Below are 21,984 nucleotides of genomic sequence, written 5' to 3'. Positions count from 1 at the left end.
CGGGCGGCTTGCTCCCTCGCCAGCCCTGCTCCGCTCGCAGGTGTGAGAGTACACGGCACTGGCGCCAAGTCCTGCTGTTCACAGAAAAACGTGGTAGGTTTGGAGATTAAAAAACTCGTAACATCGAGATAATACGTCATGTGTTGTATTGTTGTGTTTGCTTTTTTAATTATCTTTCCAGAAATGGAGTTTCCTTCTTCTTTCACTAGTACTGAAAGAGCATTTGTCCACCGGCTATGTCAGTCTCTTGGGCTGATATCTAAAAGTAAAGGGTAAGTTCGAGTCTGTTTTTTAATTATTGTTTTCTTTTTTTGGGTGCAAAAGTATGGAATTCATGACAAGCATTAAAATGATCTGTGTCCTAGCATATCCTGCACTGTTGTAGGAAATGGTCTTAGAGGAAAAAAGTTGAAAAAAATAAGGCAACAGTAAGTATCTTTGTGCTTTGTTTTGTGTCTCCTTAAAAAAACTTATGACGTGCTTATTTTGAGATAGCTTGCCCTTACACTGTTTTGTGGATTTCATGGGTCCATAAAAAAGACTTCTCGCCAAGATGTGCTCGGTTTTTCATGCACTATTGTGTGCCCAAGGGTTTTGCATAATCTCATACCTTGACAAATAAAATGTAACCTAGAACAGCAGTCCAAAAGCGTGCTTCTGCTAAGAAGTACTGGGGAAGAGGGTTCATTTGCAGATAGGACGACGTTTCTTTCTCTTAGCCTAGTTTGATCTTTTGAAGAGAAAACCTATGACCTGATGAGCTTGTGTGAAAGCTGCGAATCTGGTTCCTTTGGGAGTTCAGGTGGCAGAGCAACAGGAAAGTGAAAGTTATAAGCAAAAGCCAGACAGATGAAGTGTCACATATAATTTGTGTGTGTTTAAGTTTGTAAAGCTGTGGCAGCATTTGTTGTTGTACATTTTTGGTGATACCTCATCATTCTTGCAAAAGCAGTGTAAAATGCCAGTTCTCTGATCTATGTACAGTTAGGGTGCTATTCCACACTGATTGTGTTGAACTTGTCGCTTTGTTTCAGAAGGTCTTATTAGTGATAATTAGTGGAATTATGCTTCCAATGTGATTGCAGTCTTGAGAGCAACATAGCTGATTTTCACTGCAGATGGTTGAGATAAATTTGGCTTAACTTGTATAATTTTGCCTCGTATTTTCAGAACATGAAGTGTTAGAAACCCTTGTCAGATATGCACATATGGTTAGACCGAATGTGCTTGTATTGCGTGGTGTCTGTGCTTAACTGTAACTGGTAAACCCTGCTTGAGTCCTTGTTGGTTCTTTGCAGTGCTTTGTACGTGTTGCTGAGTGTTTCCCTTGCAGATTCTGTAGTATTTTTGGTAGTTGTTTTCATAGAAATATACAATATCTCAAGTTGGAAGGGACCCATAAGAATCATCAAGTCCAGCTCTCTGCTCCCTGCAGGACTGACAGATGCTCTTGAACTCTCATAGGCTTGGTGCCATGACCACATTCCTGGGGAGCCTGTTCCAGTGACCAGACATTTTACCGATGTGTGATCTGAACTTCTCCTGACATAGTTTCATTTTCTCATGCCCTATTGCTGGTCACCAGAGATCACAGCTTCCCCTCTGTTGCCCTCTTGCCATGAGGAAGTTGTAGGCTGTGATGAAGTCACCCCTCAGGCTTCCCTTTGCCAAGCTGAACAAGACAAGTGACCTCGACTAATCATAAGGCTCGCCCTCAAGGCCTTTCACCATCGTGCCCACCCTCCTCAGGACACACTCTAATAGTTTGATGTCCTTCTTGTATTGAGATGCCCAAAACTGCACACAGGACTTGGAAGTGTCACTGCATCAGTGCAGTATAGAGTGGGACAATCATCCCCTGGATTTGTTTTGTCGGTTGGGTTTTTTGTTTTTGTTTTGTTTTTGTTTGGTTAGTTTGCGGTTTGGTGGTTTTTTGTGTGTTTTTTTTTTTTTTTTTAATGTGGTGTGTTCAGGGTAGCATGAAGCTTAAACATAAGCATATTATATATGCATATTATTATTTTTCTGAGAGTCACTTTTTTTTTTTTTTAACACTTTCCCTGTGATGGTGACTGAGCATCAGCACAGGTTGCCCACAGAGGTTGTGGGGTCTCCATCCTTGAAAGTATTCACATGCCTTCTGGACATGATCCTGGACAACTGACTGTGTGTGACCCTGCTTAAACTGGGGGATTGGACCAGAACACCTCCAGTCTCAATGGTTCTCAATGTGATCCTGTGGTTCTAAGTTGCTGAGATGCAGACTACTGAAGACTAGAAGCATAGTCATGGGAAGCACTGTAGTTTGCTTTTCTGATTCTGCCAACCTCTTCATGAACACGTGCATAAAAATACTGTTACAGCTCTGGTATTTTTGCTATTCTGAAATGTTATCTTGCATTGACCACGAGTTGAACCCAAGCCAACAAGTTAGAAAGCAGCCATGTCATGGTGGATTGACTGTGACTGACAGCCAGCTGGCCAGCCAGCTTGGTCTATCAGCAGGATGTGGGGAGAAAAGAGCATGAGGTCCTTTGAAGAGGCTGAAGTTCCTTTGGGGTAATTGTGCTACACTGGGGTCTCTTTTGTGGGCTTCAGGGGAATCTATCCTCCAGCTCATGGAGCACCTCTTCCCCCTCCTTCTTTGCTGACTTTAGTGTCTGTAGGGCTGTTTCTCCATATTCTTCTTGCACCTTCCTCTCAGCTTTTGTGCAGTGTTTTTTCCCTTTCTTAAGTATGCTTGTACAGAGTCACTGCCATTGTGGCTGAGGGGTTTGGCTGTGCCCTGTGGTGGGTCTGTTGGAGCTTGCTGTCTGGCATAGGGCAGCTCTGGCCTCTTCTCATAGAGGCCACTTCTGCTGACACATGGGTACTTGCACCCCAAACACACCTCCATACCGTCCCTGCCAGGGACAGGGCACTGGGCTCTTAGTGTGACCTTCTGTTTTTATCCTGAGAATTAACACATTTTCAGAGTGTTGCTATGTCAGTATAGCACACGCACAAAATCTTTCAATTTCAAACATATTTACAACAGTTGCTTGCATTTCAGTATTGGAGTTCAGTCTGAGAACAAATGCAGCATTATGATTAAGTGTTTTGGTTCTAATTCTACATTATAAGTCTTTGATAATGAACATCCTGGGAACCTAATTTGTTTTACTCTTCAATGGGTGTTGATATATAACTGGACGATTGCTTGCTTGTCTGTTACGTGTATGTTGATTTTTAACCTCTAAAGCTCTTAAATTAGCCTAGAAATCAGTGTTGTGTAATACCTCTTCCCATTGATTGGTGGTGGAGCTGGCTATCTTTGGGAAGCAAAGGCACTGATAGACTTTTAACATGAAGGCAGCAGAACACTTACATTGTGGAGTCCTGATCGTAAGGCTGTACTGCGTGTAGACGTGTGAAGTCTGCAGTGTCTGAACTCTACTACCTTGTGTGAATAAATGGTGGTCTTGATGCTGGATATTGTGGATGCTTCTGTTATTCTGATGTGTGTTATGTTACATAGGATATTATTTGGAATTTTCTAGTTATGATGTATTTGAAAATAATCTGACAGCCACCTTTAAAGAATGATGGTCAAAAAGCATTACATAAAGGTAAACAGGTTACTTATTCTTAAGATGCCTTTTTTTTTTTTTCCCTAACAGAAAAGGGGAAAATCGATACCTGACTGTAAGGAAGAAGGATGGATCAGAAGTAACATATGCAATAATGACATGTTGCTTGTCTCCCAGTACAAAAAATAACATTTGGACTTTAATTCAGAGATTTCCTGTCACAAGTAAAGAACGAACAGAACTTCTGCCAAAGACAGAGCGAGGGAGTGCGTGTGCTGTTGAATCTGGTATGTTCAGTGTATCTTCTGATACGTATCTCTGAATCAACACTGCTTAAAAAAAACCCACAACCCGTCCACCAAACAAAATTGTTTCTTATTTGTCTCCTCTCCTGTCCCAACTGACACCCACCCAAATAAACCCATTAATTTTCTTGACCTTTTGTTGTTAGTATATTTGGTGTTTTAAAGTTGATGTCGTGAGGAATTTAGGCAGTTATGCCATATGCATTGCAGTGTCTCCCTTGTGCCAAGTTACTCTGGAATCTTTGAGTCAGTTCCAGTCAAATTTACCTGGAAGTACATTTGTGAAATGTGAGTTCTTTTGAGTTCCATGAAGTGAGATTGAAGAGAGGAGTATTACCATGATAGCTGTGTGAGAACACCTTTGTGAGAAAATCAGGCTGGCTCTTCTCCTTGTAGAAATTAATATTCATAATAAAATAAGTTAGTTTTTGTTTCTTTGTCTTCTAAAAGAGAGTTGGTCCCTAAGAGACTACTGTCTAGACTTTGTAATTTCTAGAATATGAAAGAGTTCACTGAAAGACAAACTTCTGATGTATTTGTGGCATTTTTTTAAACAATGCCTTTAACAGGATTACTGCTTTAACAATTATGAGTGTAAATTTTGTGCTTCTGGGTGCTAAGCTGGGTGTAGTGCACATAAAACACTTGTATGGGTGTGCTTTGTTTCATTGGAGATTTCTGATTTATGATGGTTCATGCTTTAATTACTTCCTTTGCTAGTTTTCTTTTTCAATTGTTTCAGTTGTTCATTAAACAATCCTACTGAACAAAGGGAAACTATAATGAAAGTACTGAAAGGCAACTCTTAAGGAATGTAAAACTGACTGAAAGGAGGTCATAAAAGACCAAGGTATCTTTTCCTCAGAAGATGTTCTTGTCTGTTTGGAGTTAAAGGTTTAACTTTACAGTGAATATTTCTAGGCAAAATCTGTGTGAGTGTGCAAACATGATACAAAAGCCAAGAAAATGTGCTGAGCTACTTTTCTTGGGTCTAGTTTCTGGTTGTCTTTTTGCTCTGCCAAGAGTCAGACCTGTTCTGACTTGGAGCAATGGACTGTGATAGCCTCTTTTTGTTCAAAATATCTATGAAGTAATAAATCCTTTGAACAGTATTTATTTCAAGAGCTGTAACAGGATGTGTTACGATGAATATGGCTTGTAACTTGTGTGATGCATTTTTCACTTTTGTCCATAGGGATGCACATGAGATCAGGAATGTCCATTGCTAAATACAATTTTTAAGCAGTGCTCAATTGATCTTTTTCTGCATTGTTAACTTCTCTCCACAGAAAACAGGGAAATGAGCAAGACAAGCGGACGTCTTAACAATGGTATCCCACAGGTTCCAGTGAAACGAGCAGAATCGGAGTTTGATTCCTTCAGGCAATCACTACCAGTTTTTGAGAAACGGGAAGAAATTGTCAAAATAATAAAGGAGAATAAAGTTGTTTTGATTGTAGGAGAGACTGGATCAGGAAAAACTACTCAAGTATGTTTCTTTAATGAAATAAAAAAGATAGCAGTATTTATAAAAAAAATGCCGATTTTGTAACGAGCTATTGCAATTTTTGTAATATTTCTGTAATAAGGGATTTCTTTACATTAGTTATAAGGCTTTTGTGTTCTTGTACAGTTGAAAGTCTTGTGTTCTAATTCGCTTTCTTCCTTTTTAAATACTAAGCTAGCAGATACTTACTAAAACATAAAAGGTTCTGCAGAATTTTCTTGTAGGGACTAGATTTTTGTTAAAATAATATAAGTTCTTGAAAGGAAGGTAGTTATGATTTTGTATATCCCTTTTCCTTCTAGTTCTGTTCTTAGTATCTAAAGTACAAAATTATTGGATTAAAATGAAGATTACCTACAGGTACTCCTCTTATATATTTCTCTGAAGCAGGAGAGAGAAACCTCAACTTTTTTCAGAACAGATTAAACAGTCAGAAATTTATTTTTTCTGCCTTTCTACCCCTTCAACTATGTTTGCAATGGTATTTGTGAATCCCTTTTTCAACCTGCATACCATTGAGACACTGTTAAATGATTTCCCTGTGGTAAAAAAGATATGACTTTATCAAACAGTGAACTTAAACAACTTCTTCACAGATTCCTCAGTTCCTTCTTGAAGACTGTTACAAAAATGGAACTCCCTGTCGTATATTTTGCACTCAGCCAAGACGTTTGGCAGCTGTTGCTGTGGCTGAAAGAGTGGCAGCAGAAAGAAGAGAAAAGATTGGCCAGACAGTTGGTTATCAGATCCGATTAGAAAGCAGGTACTGATGATATTTCTTGAAGTCAGTTGATCTTGTGTTGATATCTTTACTCTTGAGTACATTTAAACTATACTGTATTTGGGATACAACCTAGTAAAAACTCAGCAGATAAAGTATACATAAGATGTTATTTCAGGTGATGGAATATCTTAAGAGTGAAAAGGACAATTTTTCTTATGTATTTTGCAGTTTCTTGTAGTAAGTTGTCTTATATGCAGGTGCTCTGTCTTGATTTCTGCTTGGATGTATGTGTGGAATTCCTTGTTTTATTTTCACATCAAGTCTACACTTCCCTGTATTTCCTTTGTCCCTGCTTTTCACAAGTATAGGTCCAAAAGTTCTGCAACCTTTGAACGTAGGTAGGAAGACCAGCACGCTATAACAAACACTATATAATGAGAGTTGGTAGGGGACATAAAAGGAAAAAAAAGCAAAATTTGGAAGTGGATAGTGAAGTTGAGCATTATTTGCCAGTCTAGTTAGGGTTAAATTTACTGTTTCAGCTTTTGTATAACTTCATGCTTTAAACGTAAAAGTAAATATTCCTAGGCCACTTAAGGAATTTGTTCCTAAAGCAGAGCAGGAGTGGATGAAAGTCTGACAATTGTGTGTGGGTTATAGACTCTTTGAACTATGTAGGTAGTGGGATTTCCAAGAATGATCAGCAGTTGGGATATGATTGAGGAGACTGCAAAAGGTATAGCTGGTTTTGTTGCTTATATGGCTGAAGGTATCACAAAGCTACTGCAAATGGTTGCACTTGAACAACAAAGCCAAGTTAAAGAAGAATTTGAACATGTGTGCAAAGGCTCACAAGGTTATTAAGGGATTAGAAAAGATGGTAAAGATGAATTGCAAATAGCTGGGTGATTAACACATGGGATTATTATGCTGGCTGGAGAAGAATGAAGTATAGGTCAGATCAAAATGGAAGAATTACTGGACACAGTGCAGAAAATCCCACCTAAGAAGAATCATAGAATCACAGAATCCTTTAGGTTGGAAGGGACCTCCAAGATCATCAAGTCCAACCATTGAGCCATTAGGGCTCTAAAGTCCTCTGCTAAAACAGATCAGAATCTGTCAGGGTTGGGAGGGACCACAAGGATCACCCACTTCCAACCCCTCTGCCATGAGCAGGGACACCTCCCACTAGACCAGGCTGCCCAGAGCCTCATCCAGCCTGGCCTTAAAGACCCCCAGGGATGGGGCCTCAACCACTTCCCTGGGCAACCCATTCCAGGGTCTCACCACTCTCATGGTGAAGAACTTCTTCCACACATCCAGCCTGAATCTGCCCACTTCCAGCTTTGCCCCATTCCCCCTAGTCCTGTCGTTACTCGATATCCTAAAAAGTCCCTCCCCAGCTTTCTTGTAGGCCCCCCTAAGATACTGGAAGGCCACAATAAGGTCACCTCGGAGCCTTCTCTTCTCCAGACTGAACAGCCCCAACTCTCTCAGTCTGTCCTCACAGCAGAGCTGCTCCAGCCCTCGGATCATTCGATAGCTTCACTCAGAAAGTGCAGGAAGGAGAGATAGTGATATTTCCAACTCTGGACAAAAAAGATGGAGTGGAAGTGTTTACAGTAACACAGGAGTCTAATTTTTTTAAGTTTTATTTTAACTATTAGACAGCAATGATGATTCCTAGACGGCCGCTGAAGATGAGAGAAGAGTGGGGATGAGTAAAGTAGAACATTTGCATCTTGGATAAGTTCCTTGAATTTAACATGTAGGAGGATTTCCAAACTTGGAAAGAAATACACAATGAGCTCACGTCTTCCAGGAAGGATCTGTAGAGTACACTACAAAGGAACTTTTCAGTACTTAAGGTGGCAGTGCTTGAGAAAGTAGTGCCAACCACTATTTTTACTTGCATGGCTAACTCTGCCACGAATACTAGACTAGTAAGTTTTAAAGATCTTGAAGTTCTTGAAGAGAAGAATTAAAGCATTTGAAAAGGATCAGCTGATTTATTTGCAATTCAGTCAAGAATGGTGTATTTTTTTGTGTGACAAGGTTTTGGTAGGAGGGGGAATACAGGGGTAGCTTTTATGAGAAGCTGCCAGAAGCTTTCCCCGTGTCTGACAGAGCCTATGCCCGGTGGCTCTGAGACAGACCTGCTGCTGGCCGAGGCTGAGACCATCAGTGACAGTGGTAGCACCTCTGTGGTAATGTATTGGGGAAGGGGAAAAAACTGCACAACAGCAGCTGGAGGGACAGGTGAGAATATGTGAGAGAAACAACTCTGCAGAGACAGATGTCAGTGAAGGATGGGAAGGAGGTGCTCCAGGCACCAGAGCAGAGATTCTCCTGCAGCCTGTGATGAAGACCATGATGATACAAACTGTCCCCCTGCAGGCCATTGAGGTCCACAGTGATGAGTCCATGAGTAGATATACCTCTGCAGTCTGTGGAGGACACCACATTAGAGAACAGGGGTGCACATGAAAGAGGCTGTGGCTCCATGGGAGCAGGTTTCAGGCAGGACCTGTAGACCCATGGCGAGACAGGAGACCACACTGGAGCAGGCTTGTTGGCAGGACTTGTGACCCCATGGGGGACCCACGTTGGAGCAATCTGTTCCTGAAGGAGTCCACCCCGTGGAAAGGACCCACACTGGAGCAGTTCATAAAAGAGCTACAGCCTGTGTGAAGAACTCACGTAGGAGAAGTTTGTGGAGGACTGTTTCCTGTGGGAAGCACCCAACGCGAGGGCAGCAGGAGAGTGTGAGGAGTCCTCCCCCTGGGCAGGGAGCACAGCAGAGACATCGTGTGCTGAACTAACTGTAACCCCCTGTACCACTGTGGGGAGGAGACAGAGAAAACCGGAAGTGAAGTTAAGCCCAGGAAGAAGGGAGTGTTGAGGGCCAGGTGTTTTAATGTTTAGTTTTTATTTTCTGATTATCCTACCCTGATTTGATTGGTAATAAATGGCACTCCTTTCCCCAAGTCACGTCTGTTTTGCCCATGGTGCTCATTGCTGACTGATCTTTCCCTGTCATTATCTCAGCCTATGAACCTTTCACTGTATTTTCTCTCTCCTGTACGTTTGAGGGGAGTGGTAGAGCAGCTTTGGTGGGCACCTGTCATCCAGCCAGGGTCAGCCCACCACATACAGGCAAGTACAAAGATTATATCCAGGCATGGACTGAGGAATTAGAACCTGTTTTTCCAAAGCAGTCTACACTGAATTTTCAATTAAATTGAACAACATGAAGAGGTTCTCAAGGTTCTGTTTCACTTTCTTATTTATATAAATTTGAATCTCACTTGTCATTTCTGACAATACATTGTTTGACATTTTGGAGAATAAGCATTGAGATTCCTTAAGAATACTCTGGCATAGTTTAAACTCAAACAGTATCTATGAATGCTGCGGTGAGAAAACCATATCCACTTCTGGTGAGCAGCTGCTCATTCCTTTAATTTTCAGTAAGCAGGGGAAAGCTAGTGGCATTTAAATGATGCAAAAAACGTGAAGTATCTTTATGAATTGTTCAACAGGGTTTCTCCAAAGACACTGTTAACGTTTTGCACTAATGGTATACTACTTCGCACACTAATGGCAGGAGACAGCACTCTATCAGCTGTGACACATGTCATTGTGGTAAGAATCCTGTTATATTTCACATGAATTGGAGTAATACGTATTACTCGTTATTTGGAAGATGATATCCTAGTTCTTTTTATTAATTTGCTGGGTGTTTAGAGTGGTTAGAATCTGAATTAACCTTAAGGACATAGTGACTCTCTATTGTAGCATGTACCTTTTTTTTTTTTTTTTTTTTTTTGTAAAAAAGTAGCATTTCTCTTTTTTTTTTTTTTTTTTTTTTTTGGTAAAAGTGTCATATTCTCGGTTCATGCCAATAAGTGATTTTGATGCAATTGTGGAGGACAGCTCTAAATTTTTCTGAACATTCTCTGGTCTAATTTGCAGGAAATTATTTAAGTGTTTTTGATTATGAGTGTGTGAATATTCATATTGTGGAGTTTCATAAGTCAGTGGAACCAGAATATTTCCCACAGGGTTAAGTTCTCCACTGCTGATGACAGAAAATTCGTGATAATTTAAAGGACTTCTATCAAAATGGAAAAAAGTGTGAGAAGGATTTATACATTCTTGATCTCATCCTAAAAATGTTTTATGTGGGTTACTTGATTCCTAAGTTCATAATATAAACCAAAAGAGAACATACTAATGAAGAAAATAAATCAGTCTTTTGTCTTAATTGGTGATAAGCTGTGTGCATGACTTAATGGATCTAAACAACGTAAATTTTTCTTATGTGGTATCATGCATTTCTTTAAATGTTCATCAGTTGTGAAGTGAGAATTTATTAAAATAAGATTTGTAGGATTCGTGGTCATTAGCTTGAAAATGTGATTCAAATATGAGGATTAGAAAAGTTTCAGAAGTTCACTTTAACTTCTGAAATCAAGGTATATGTGGCTTGTGCATTACCAGTGCAGTCTGCTCTGACAGTTTTTAAAACTTTCTGAAATAGTTTTTACTTTTACATACTTCCTTAAAAAATCCTTACTTAAACTGGACTTAAACATTTTCATGCATGTGTAATGCACCAGCAAATTCTTTATTTTAGGTTATTTTACAGTTTGTAAGTGTTAACATTTCTTGGATCTGTGATGTTTATCAGTTGTTTTTTATTATTTTTTTCTTTTCCTCTTGTTACAGGATGAAGTACATGAGAGGGATAGGTTCAGTGACTTCTTGTTGATAAAACTGAGAGATGTGTTGCAAACCCAGCTTAATTTAAAACTAATTATTTCTAGTGCTGCCCTAGATGCAAATCTTTTTATTAGATATTTTGGAAGTTGCCCGGTAATAAACAGTAAGTATTGATGTAAACTGTTAAATTGGAGTATACCTGCACTAGGACTTAACAGATCTTATTAAATTGTAGGAAACGATTTTGAGTGAGGGAACATGGTAAAGGCACTGAGCATTACAGCAATGCCTGTTCTTTGTTTCTTTTTGTTCTTTTGTAACTTTTTGCAGGTCCTTCAGAGAAAAATGTTTTTATCACAGGCAGTTCTGTAAGTGCAGGGATATCCTCCCCCTGCCGTGTTCAGTTCAAAAAGCAGGAAAATGTTCTTAAATTACTGATGTCTGTGGTGATACAAACCCTAGGATCTGTAAGAGTATGGTATATATTAATTCATTCCAGTAGATTCTAGTTCCACAGGCCTCATAGAGATTGCTACTGGTTACTGGATAAACCACAAATAACTGCACCTTGTCACTTGAGAAATACAGTCCTAGCCAGATTGGGTTTTCATGTTTGAATCACAGGTTTCTTTATTTTAAAGGCAATTATTAGCTATTGATTTAGATAAACATTGAGAAAAGAAATGGCAATTTGTATTAATTTATGTTCAGATTCAGTGATCTGCAGTTAGATCACATTCAAATGCAAAGAAAAGTCATTATTGCTGTTTTAATTTTGTTTGATCTTTAGCAGAGGTAAAACATAGATGTGTGAAAGATGCTGCCTTTTGTGTTTTGTTTTGTTTTTTTTTTCTTCAACCTACTGGCTTGCAAGTTTTCTGCATTAGTGACCTTCTCTGGCACCTTGCAGTCCTTTCTGTTTTAACACTGTTCACTAAGTATAATGTGCTTTGAAAATAAGTTTTTAAGAGAAATGGTTTGTTTTCAGAACAATCAGGTAGTAAGTATGCATTTTGGCCTTTTTGAAAGAAGCTTTATGGTCCCAGGACATGGATAGGATCACTTGCTTCTTTGAATCTTCTCTACAAATCATCAGTTTATTTTAGTGAATGTTCCAGAAAAAGTAGTCTGTTTTTTTTCAGGAAATTCTGATGACAGTCCCTTTCTCCAGTTTACCTCAATGATTACACTGTTACCACATACTAGTCACAGGCTAATCACTATTGAAAAAACACTTTTCCTTTTTCCATTTTTGAGAATTTAAGAATGGAAAGAAGAGAGTTTAGAAACTTTGTCTGTTAATGTAGTGGAAAAGATTTGATCCTCTTTCAACAACAGAGCTAACAAAATCCTGAGTACAAAACCCAACATTTTGTAGTTGTGTGTTCCTCTCGTAAAAAGAATTTGTTGTTTAACAAGTGTTTAACACTTGTCCCATGACAGTTTTTAAAAGTATGTCAATTGTAATTTGTTCTTTGTGAAGGAAAGTCCTAGGTGATAAAAGTCAACTATGGTGAATGTCTGTGAAGGTACCAAAAATTAAAATCCAGAGATTTTATTTTTTTCCTGTGAAAAAGATTCCTTTAATGTCCATAAATAAGGCCTAGAAAACAGTGATATTGAAAAAGAAATCAGGATAAATTATTAGGAGATAAAGACGTTGGCATGTCCCTTTTATCAGGAATTACAGACAGATCTGGCTGAAGTGATTGAGGAAATTAAGAGAAGTCCATTTCCATACATACTTCTCATGGAAAAAAAAGGTGCTTTAATACAAAGGTGACGATCTGCTTGTGGGATCTTGTAGTAAAGCTTTATTAATTGCTGTTACATTTTGTAATCCAGATGGCAGTCTTACACAGTGAATTCTTTTTTGTAAGCTTAAACAAAAAAATGGCCATTTTCTCTTTCTTATTTTAATAAAATTGCAGTTAATAGCTGTCAATCTTGGGAGCATCTCTTGCTATAACACTTAATAGATTTGAAGAGGTTAGTGAGAAACGAAGTACCCACCTGGCATTTCCCTTTTGAAATGTTGTTTCAATTTGTGGCTCTGTAATCTTAAGAAAATAAACTCTAATGAAAGATACTCTTACAGGACTTTCCAAGGAAGGTAATAATTCCTTAAATCAGGCCCTAATAATATTTACATTTTTGTCTAAAAAAATGCTTTTTAAAATTTAGATGATAAATGAAGCTAGGGAATGTCTAACATTTTATTTAATATTTATACTTTCAGTACAAGGAAGACCTTTTGAAGTTAAAGAGATGTTTTTGGAGGACATTTTACGAAGCACTGGGTATATGAACAAAGAGATGATAAAGTACAAAAAAGAGAAGCAGCGAGGTTGGTGGACTTTTTAATTGTTAGGGTTAGCAATAAATCTTGTTGATTGATTGAACAATTAAATAGCATGTCTCTCTTAAAATTACAAAGTCAGAGTATTAAATGAGACATGATTAGATGAGGGCAAGTATTTTTAAAGTCTCACTGTTTACATTATTGAAGTAGATTATGTCATGTCTTAAAAAATCACTTTCTTTCAACTGTTGCATGCCTTTTGCTTTTACTTCATAGAAGTTCTCTTTTTCCTAATTATTATGGAGTAGAACTGCATATTGCTGGGGGCTTTGCCCACATGGAAACTACAGAAGCAAAAGGTATTAAGTGGTGACTTCTGGATGCAAATTAAAGTGCAGCCATTAAAGAGGGCTGAATTTTGTACATCTTGCATAGAAGTGGTTCCTGTTAGTAACATTTTTCACTTCATTCTTCGAGCATGGATGTATTTAATATATATAAAGCATTGGCACACTTGAACTTGATCTCATTGGTTTCCAATTGATTGATTAGATGTATTATTTGAGAATTTTTCCTGACTACTGAAAGTAATGATTTCAGTGTGTATTTAAAAAAAAAAAGGTAAACCCCAAAGCTATAAAATACAATTCTAACTGTACGTATATTGTGGTGCTCAGCTCTGATCACTGAGAATAGAAAAATTCAGTTAAGGCACTAGCGTCTTCTACTGTTCCTTCTACTTGTACACAAAAATCAATTGCTGCATGGAGGAGCTATATCACTTCTCCTTGATATTTCAATTGTAGAGAAAATACTTTATTTTGGAAGCTCATTTAAATGTAGCAAGTTGGAATACTGGAGACTTAGGGGGTTAAGCACCCAAATGGTGCTTTTTACTTTGTGCTTATAGTAGACATTTACAATAGTGCATTTTGCCCTTAATCGTAGAAGTTATATTGGACTGGTAAAAATGTTCTAGATCAAATAAAAGACATTGAATAGGTAGAACTTTGTGGCTTGGTAGAACTATTTTTTGTGATTGAAAACAATAGATATTTAGGATGACTGTAAAAATGTTTGGAAATAATTTATGCATTTTAGAAGAAAAACAGCAAAACACTCTTACTGAGTGGTGTTCTGCTCAAGAAAATAGCAAACTGGAATCTGAGAGACAAAGATCTGTCCCAGGCGCAACTGAAGTGTATAACCTGTCGGAGGATGGTGGTGACACAGTTTTTAATCAACTGGTAAGTTTTTTGTTTTGTCGAAGAAATGTTTAAGTTTGCAGTGTATTGTTACTTCTCATTTAAAAACTTTTCTAAAGATACTACTCCTCTAGAGTTTCTAGAGGGATATTAACATTTTAAAACATGTTTGTTTCATTTATTAGCATGAACTATTCTAAGGTGTGATTTTTCCGTTATGATGGTTGTACGTACTTTTGTTTAGATGAAATGGCTAAACTGCCACTGTTTAAAGTGCTTGCCTATGATAGAATAAATGCTTTAGCTGATATCTGAGTGCTGTGTTTCTGGTTGCTGCTTGGAAAACTAATGGTGAAATTTTTCCTGTCTAACATACAAGAATAAAGACAGATGTTTGAAGAGATTAATCTTCCAATATTTTTTTTTTTTTCTCTTCAGACTGAAAAAGATGCAAATTCCCTTGAGCCATGGATAATAAAAGAAATGGATTCTTGTCTTTCTGACATCTGGTTGCGTAAAGATACTGATTCCTTTGCTCAGGTGTTCCATCTCATTTTAACCGAAAATGTCAGTGGTAAGTTTCTTATCTTATCACTTGGATTTCTGTGGCTACTTTATTTCCAGTTCTGTGTGTTGTTACCTTTGTATTCTGATGCCTATTTTAAAAATGAGCAGGGTTAGCAGGATTAATGGATTTTGTATTTATTTGTTATCATACTTGTTTTGGAAGTAATGACATGTTTTGTTTCTAAAATAGTGTTAAATTCACATGAACTTACTGGTGGGATGAAGTGAGGACACGTTCTCTTCAGGCTGTGTATTGGAGGTCATACTACGTTTAGATGAAAAAAATAACGTTTATATTGGTTTTGCTGATTTTATTCTTTTCTTGTACTTGTCAGTTGATTATAGGCACAGTGAAACCAGTGTGACTACGCTAATGATTGCTTCAGGGAGAGGCTTTCTGAGTCAAGTAGAACAGCTGATCAGTATGGGAGCAAGTATCCACTGCAAATCATCCAATGGCTGGTAAAAACAAACAGATAAATTGAAATATAGATTTGTTTTTCGATATACAAATAAGAAAAATTTCTATAATGTCTAAACTACTTTGCTAACTTCTCAGACTACTGTAAGCACTAATAGGTTTTGACAATCTAGATAATTTCTGACTTCTGTATTACATTGTTTTCTGTAAATTCTAAGCTGAATTCTTAATTACACTATCTGTAATATGGGATATGCACTCAGACTTTCAATAGGTCTGATTTAACACACTAGTTATCTTTCTCACGGGTTTGATTGATTAGAGACCCAAAAGCTTAGGTCATTCTTAGTTTAAGAGAGTAACCTATGTGATATTTAAAACAAGTGTATTGCAGGCACGAAGATCTTTGCTATATTATATATCTGTAAATACATTGTGTCATGTAAAAAATAGTTGTGAATCTGTAGAAATTCAGATTTCTGTAGCCATGACTTGTGTCTTCATATAAGCAGGGAAGAAGAGTAAATAATAGTAAATAATTTTAGCATGGAAAGATAAGAATTAGTACTTCAGGGGCCTGATATTTGGTACTGTCACATGAAAAACTTCGAAAGGAATGGAGTTTAAAATGAAATCAGAGTGAACTGCATTGTGAAGAGGGCAATTTCTAAAGACATGAAAAAGCCCAAGTTTTTCAGTTATTTTGGAGACAAATGTCTGGACTGTGGCTTCTTGGAATGATTTAAAGAAGCTAGTAAAGGGCACTGGAAGAAGGCATGGCTTATCTCTGCACGCTGGTGTGCGGCTTGTGAAAGAATAACATATTCTTCCTCCTTTCCTTCTGCATGTTTTCTTTTACTTCTGTGTAAAACTGGGATTCTTTTTTGGTAAATAACTGCAATTATCTAAAAAATACAGCCATTGCACTTGTCTGTGCACTCTAAAACGGGAAGTTGCAGATCCAGCAATAACAGCACTGATTAAACAATGCAGAAATTGGTTGAAAAGTGCGGTGCTAGTTGTCTCCTTATGTAATGTGCTATTCATACATCACTTTTGAAGTCAGGAATGAGGAAATATTTTTATGCAACTCTTTCAGGACAGCTTTGGACTGGGCTAAGCACTTTGGACAGACAGAGGTTGTTGAGCTGTTAGAGTCCTACAGGTAAGCTATAACTAATTTGCAGTAACAGTTTTGTAACATAGTGAAGGGAAATCTGTTTTGTCTTTTAATCAAACAGTTTTTAAGCTTTAAAATCTGGCCTAAATAGCAAGATTTATTTGAGAATGGGAATATTTTGAAAGTGTGGGTTTTTTAAGACAAAGTTAGTTTATATTCAGTGTCGTCATGATAGTTTGCACAACTCCTGTGATAAATATAATTCTAGTGGTATAGGAATTCTTTTGTATTAGCATAGTGTTTATCATCTTGATACAGGCATCCGTGTCATATACGTAGGCAGCATATGATTATAGTAACTTAAATATGCAGAAGAGATGCCGATACTGCAGCACGTACAATTTTAATTTTAGGTGCTTATTTTGGAAACACATCTGTTGTGTATTTTTATCTCCGTGTTGTTGATACATGATAGCCATATTAAAGAAATTTTGTATGAATAATGTACACTAGGCCATTCAAGAATTGTCTTTTGAGTAACTAACATTGATCACACCTCAGTTACAGTTTTGGAGACACCTATAGTATTATAACTTATCTTACTGTAATTTCTGCTAGTGTAGTACCTGCTTAACTGTTATGGTAGGGAAGTTTCTGAAAAATAAACTTCTTTAAAATATTTTTCCTTTAACCGATAAACAAACGGTGTCTTTATATTTTGAGATCTGTGACATTTGCTAATGGTAGTGTTTCAATGAAGTATAATAAAAATAAATTTAATGCTGAAAATTGAAGCTATATGCTTTGCTGGGTTAATACTTAAATGAGTGAGCAGTAATAGTATTGTAGAGATGCTGTTCTGCTGCACTTTAAAATTAAAATTTGAGACAAGTAGTCTTGTTGGTGTTGATCTAAGTTTGAACTGATGACTGAATGCAAACCCAAAGCAAACAACTTTGAGTCTGGACTGTGTATTTCTATATTTCAGTGCTTCACTGGAATCTGGAAATCTGGATGAAAGTTCCCTGGTCCAATCAAGTGGTAGTGACCTTAATGCAGAGGACAGAGAACTGTTGAAAGCTTATCATCACAGTTTTGATGATGAAAAAGTGGATCTGGACCTGATCATGCACTTACTTTATACCATCTGTCATAGTTACGGTCCTGGTAGGTATACCTCTCCTAATACACTATACACTCCCTTATACACACACACTCCTAATGAGCTGCTGTGAATTCAGCTTCTGATGAACTGTGCTTTTTTTTTCAGTAATACCAAACAGGTAAAATCACGAGTGCTAGTATACGTGGTGTGGATGTTTATCTGAAGGGAATTTTCTGTTTAACTCTGCAAACCAACTTCTTTTTTAGGAGCAGTTTTAATATTTCTTCCTGGATATGATGAGATAGTTAGCCTGAGGGACCGTATTATTTTTGATGACAAGAGATTTGCTGATAATGCTGAAAGGTAAAACCTCTGGTTTCTATGGTTGTCTTGAGGTTTTATTGTTTCCTTTAGAGATCCTTAAAATGTGTTTTATCTTGCATTAGATATCAAGTTTTCATGCTTCACTCCAATATGCAGACTTTGGATCAGAAGAAAGTGCTTAAAAGTCCACCTTCTGGTGTCCGCAAAATAGCAAGTATCAGAGGACTTTGTCAAATAATATATATATCTACTTTGTCTTTGCCATTACAGTTAATATTTTTTTTTTTTAATTGCAGATTCTTTCTACTAATATTGCAGAAACCAGCATAACAGTCAATGATGTTGTATTTGTTATTGACTCAGGCAAGATGAAAGAGGTAGGATTGGCTTAAACATTCTGTGGGAGTAAACTTCCTAGTGTTATTTTAAAATACATAATACATAAATTTTGGAGAACTATTTTTTTTATAGTAGGCTAGTGCATGTTAAGCAACAAAACAATGAGAAGTTTTGACATCCATTTGTGTTATGACAAATATTGGAAATAGCTAGCATTTTAAAAATCCGATAAAAGCTATTGCAGGTTGGCCTATAGATGTATCTATATCCTTTTTGGAAAAAAAAATATTTTTGAGTTTTACGACATATCCATCAGTTTAGACCAGTCTTCCTGAGTCATAGAGAACACTAACAGTTCCCTTCGGCCTACTGTTTTACCTAGCCCAAGTGTAATCTGTTAAGTTTTTAAGAATTCACAGAATGATAGGAGTTGGAAGGGACCTCTGGGAATATCTAGCCCAACAGTCTTGCTAAAGCAGGTTCAACAAGAGCAGCTTGCACAGAAATGCATCCAGGAGGGTTTTGAATGTCTCCAGACAAGGAGATTGCACAAGGTCTCTGGGCAGCCTGTTCCAGTGCTGTCACCCTCAAAGTGAAAAATTTTTCCTTTGTGTTCAGATGGTACTTCCAGTGTTCCAGTTTGTGCCTGTTGCCCATTGTCCTGTCACTGGGCACCACTGAAAAGAGACCAGCCCAATCCACTGACATCCCCCGCTTAGATTTTTATAAGCATTGATAAGATCCCCTCTGTCTTCTCCAGGCTGAACAGCCCCAGGTCTCTCAGCCTTTCCTTCTAAGAGGGATGTTCCAGTGCCCCAGTCATCTTCTTAGCCCTCAGTGGGACTCCCTCCCAGAGTTCCCGGTCTGTCTTGAACTGGGGAGCCCAGACCTGGACGCAGTACTCCAGATGTCATCTCACTAGGGCAGAGTAGAAGTGAAGGAGAAACTCTCTCAACCTGCTGTCTGCAGTCTTCTTAATGCACCCCAGGACAGCACTGGCCTTCCTGGCCACAACAGCACATGACAGGCTTGTGGCTAACTTCTTGTCCACCAGCATTCTCAGGTCTTTTTCCATAGAGCGGCTTTCTAGCAGGTCCACCACTAACCTGTACTGGTGCATGGGATTCTTCATCCCCAGGTGCCAGACCCTACACTTGCCCATGTTGAACTTCATTAGGTTTGCCTCCGCCGAACTCTCCAGCCTGTCCAGGTCTCTCTGAATGGCAGCTCAGCCTTCTGGTGTGTCAGCCACTCCTCCCAGTTTTGTATCATCAGCCAGCTTGCTGAGGGTGCACTGTCCCTTCATACAGGTCATTGATGAATATGTTGAACAAGACTGCACCCGTACTGACCCTGGGGGAACTCAGTGAGCTACAGGTCACCAACTAGACTACGTCATAAGTCACAACCCTGTGAACTCTGCTATTCAGCCAGTTCTCAATCCACCTCACGTTGTTCCTGATGTGTTGATTGCCCATTCTCTAACTACTTGTTCAAGAAAAGTGACATAAAGTAATGAGGCATTTTAAGACCTAGTATATGGGTTAGAAAATTTTGATGTCATGGGAGGTGTGCACACCAAATTTCTGAAGTCATCATGGTAATAAATTTTTTTTAGTAATTTTGCATTAAATGTAGCAAAATAAGGACAAAATTTCCAAGTGAGACAAAGAGGAAGACTTTACTAAGACTAATAATATTTTTTCTGCTTGTTTTGTGATACCACAAAATGCAATGTGTGTTTTTATTGATTTACAATTACCTATTGACTAGAAAAGTTTAATTTTGAAAACTGTGCAGCATGAAGATACTGCAAAGGAGATAGTATAAATTAATTTTAAAGTTAAGTACTTTAGAACATAGTATTGTGCCAGAAGCTGCTGGTGCATATTTTAGAGAACTTCTGTTGATGATCTAAATAATTAGTAACTTTTATTTTATGTACCTTATTCAATCTTGTTTTCATGTTCCTTGCTTTGCTTTTATAGAAGTCTTTCGATGCACTGAGTTGTGTTACAATGCTAAAAATGGTGTGGATTTCAAAAGCCAGTGCTATCCAGAGAAAAGGCAGGTAATAAATGCTTCATACTGAATTTTTGCACATATCCACCATGGCATATACTAAGGATAAAGTAGACAGTGTAATAGCAGCCACGCTGGTTGACGTTACTAGCCTAGTCTGGTATCATGCTGGACAATAGCCAGTGCTAATTGTGTGCAGAAGCGTGAAGGTCTGCATGTATTTCTTCAGAGTCATTGCCCAAGTTGTGGCAAAGTGACACTTGGGGATTTCCAAAAGTTTACATTAGGTCTCGGTTGTTTTCGCACTGTGAACTTGTTCTTCGTCTTTCTGCCATGGAGCACCAGCAGCCACAGTGTCCAATAAGGTGTTTCACAAATTATCTGTGGGACAAGGACTGCCTATTTCTGATTTTTAATTGATATCTCTTCATCCCTTTGTTAGAAGAGGCACTGAGCAGTAATTCCTTATTCACCTTCTTCAAACTTTTCATGACTTAGCAGGCCTCTGTCATATTCTTCCCAACACTGGGTGAGAACTAGGAGGATATGTAGCAAAAAATCCCTATGTTTGGTGACACAACATTGGCACTAACCTGCAGGAATTTGAGCATGATTGTAAGCATTTGCTGTGTCTGTCCCCTCACTCATGAGTTGTCTGGTCTTCATTCTACCTTTTACTTCCAGAGTAACTTCCAACTGTTTGGGGCGTATGAAAAGGAAGAAATGAAGTTTACTTATATTCCTTACAGCAGTTGAGATTTGGGGTTATGTTAGGTTAGCAAAAAACCCATCACTTTAGTTTTAAATAGGCTTTATTTTTGTTTCTCCAGGTATCTCAGTGTTGGGGTAAAATAAGAAATTTCCATACTACCAAAAACAATCTATGCACTGGAAAACTCACCTCATGTGTGGGACTTGGACTTGACAAAATTACCTTTTTCTGAGACCTGCATTTCCATTCTGTTTGTGTGTGTGTGTTTTTTTTTTTTTTGTTATATTTTCTTTCCTTTTTTTTTTTAAGAAATCGTAATTTTCAACAACTTCCTGTATTTTATTTTCAAGGGCTGGTCGCTGTCAGCCTGGAGTCTGTTTTCGTCTCTTCAGCAGGCTCCGGTTTCAGAATATGCTGGAATTTCAGACTCCAGAACTTCTAAGAATGCCACTTCAGGTGCATGTTCAGTTAGAAATTACAACTTTTAAAAAATGTATTATCCTCAAACCATGCTATTAACTACAAAAAAATGTGTGTGGTTGTGTGTTTGTCCCCTTCTTAACAATCTTTTTTTTTTTTTTTGCTCTTTAACTTGCAGGAGCTTTGTTTGCACACAAAACTTCTGGCTCCAATTAATTGTCCAATTGTTGACTTTCTTATGAAAGCTCCTGATCCTCCACCAGCTTTAATTGTGAGAAATGCTGTTCAGATGCTTAAGGTCAGCAGAGGAATAGATGGGAATTGTATTGGATTCTGTGTTTGTGGTATGGCAACATGTCTTACTGAGTTTTATCGGTACTGAGACCGTTGTTTAGTTACTTAAAGATGCTTTGAGCTTTTGTGATCTATTTTAATTTTGTGTTTGTGGTTGTATTTTAAAATCTTCTGCCAAACTGTTATGGGTTTGACTTACTTTCTTAGCGTTTGACAATGAGTCTAGTTATTGCCAATTATTCACATGCTTTTTTGCTTTTATTGTAAATTGATTTTGCCAATTTCCTCCCCCCCGGCCCATCCTCTTTTTTTTTTTTTTT

At 37.9% G+C, this 21,984-nt stretch overlaps 1 protein-coding gene across 1 annotated transcript in view; it reads left to right on the top strand.

Moving 5' to 3' along the window:
• Positions 1-183: 183 nt before the first annotated feature.
• Positions 184-21,984, top strand: part of YTHDC2 (YTH domain containing 2) — a gene marked incomplete at its 3' end in the record, with an annotated part of 32,341 nt that continues 10,540 nt past the window's right edge. Inside the window, exons 1-18 of the mRNA XM_008938303.1 lie at positions 184-272; positions 3,660-3,856; positions 5,164-5,363; positions 5,978-6,144; positions 9,651-9,753; positions 10,840-10,996; positions 13,073-13,180; positions 14,237-14,382; positions 14,779-14,914; positions 15,243-15,369; positions 16,428-16,493; positions 17,437-17,615; positions 17,820-17,916; positions 18,000-18,087; positions 18,174-18,254; positions 20,205-20,287; positions 21,301-21,406; positions 21,549-21,668. Coding sequence (XP_008936551.1) covers positions 184-272; positions 3,660-3,856; positions 5,164-5,363; positions 5,978-6,144; positions 9,651-9,753; positions 10,840-10,996; positions 13,073-13,180; positions 14,237-14,382; positions 14,779-14,914; positions 15,243-15,369; positions 16,428-16,493; positions 17,437-17,615; positions 17,820-17,916; positions 18,000-18,087; positions 18,174-18,254; positions 20,205-20,287; positions 21,301-21,406; positions 21,549-21,668 — 2,250 coding nt within the window. The remainder of the gene's footprint in view (positions 273-3,659; positions 3,857-5,163; positions 5,364-5,977; positions 6,145-9,650; positions 9,754-10,839; positions 10,997-13,072; positions 13,181-14,236; positions 14,383-14,778; positions 14,915-15,242; positions 15,370-16,427; positions 16,494-17,436; positions 17,616-17,819; positions 17,917-17,999; positions 18,088-18,173; positions 18,255-20,204; positions 20,288-21,300; positions 21,407-21,548; positions 21,669-21,984) is intronic.

This window comes from Merops nubicus, unplaced genomic scaffold (genome assembly GCF_000691845.1).
Source record: "Merops nubicus isolate BGI_N331 unplaced genomic scaffold, ASM69184v1 scaffold10694, whole genome shotgun sequence".
Classification (NCBI taxonomy): Eukaryota; Metazoa; Chordata; class Aves; order Coraciiformes; family Meropidae; genus Merops; species Merops nubicus.
This window is presented reverse-complemented; position numbering and strand designations above follow the sequence as displayed.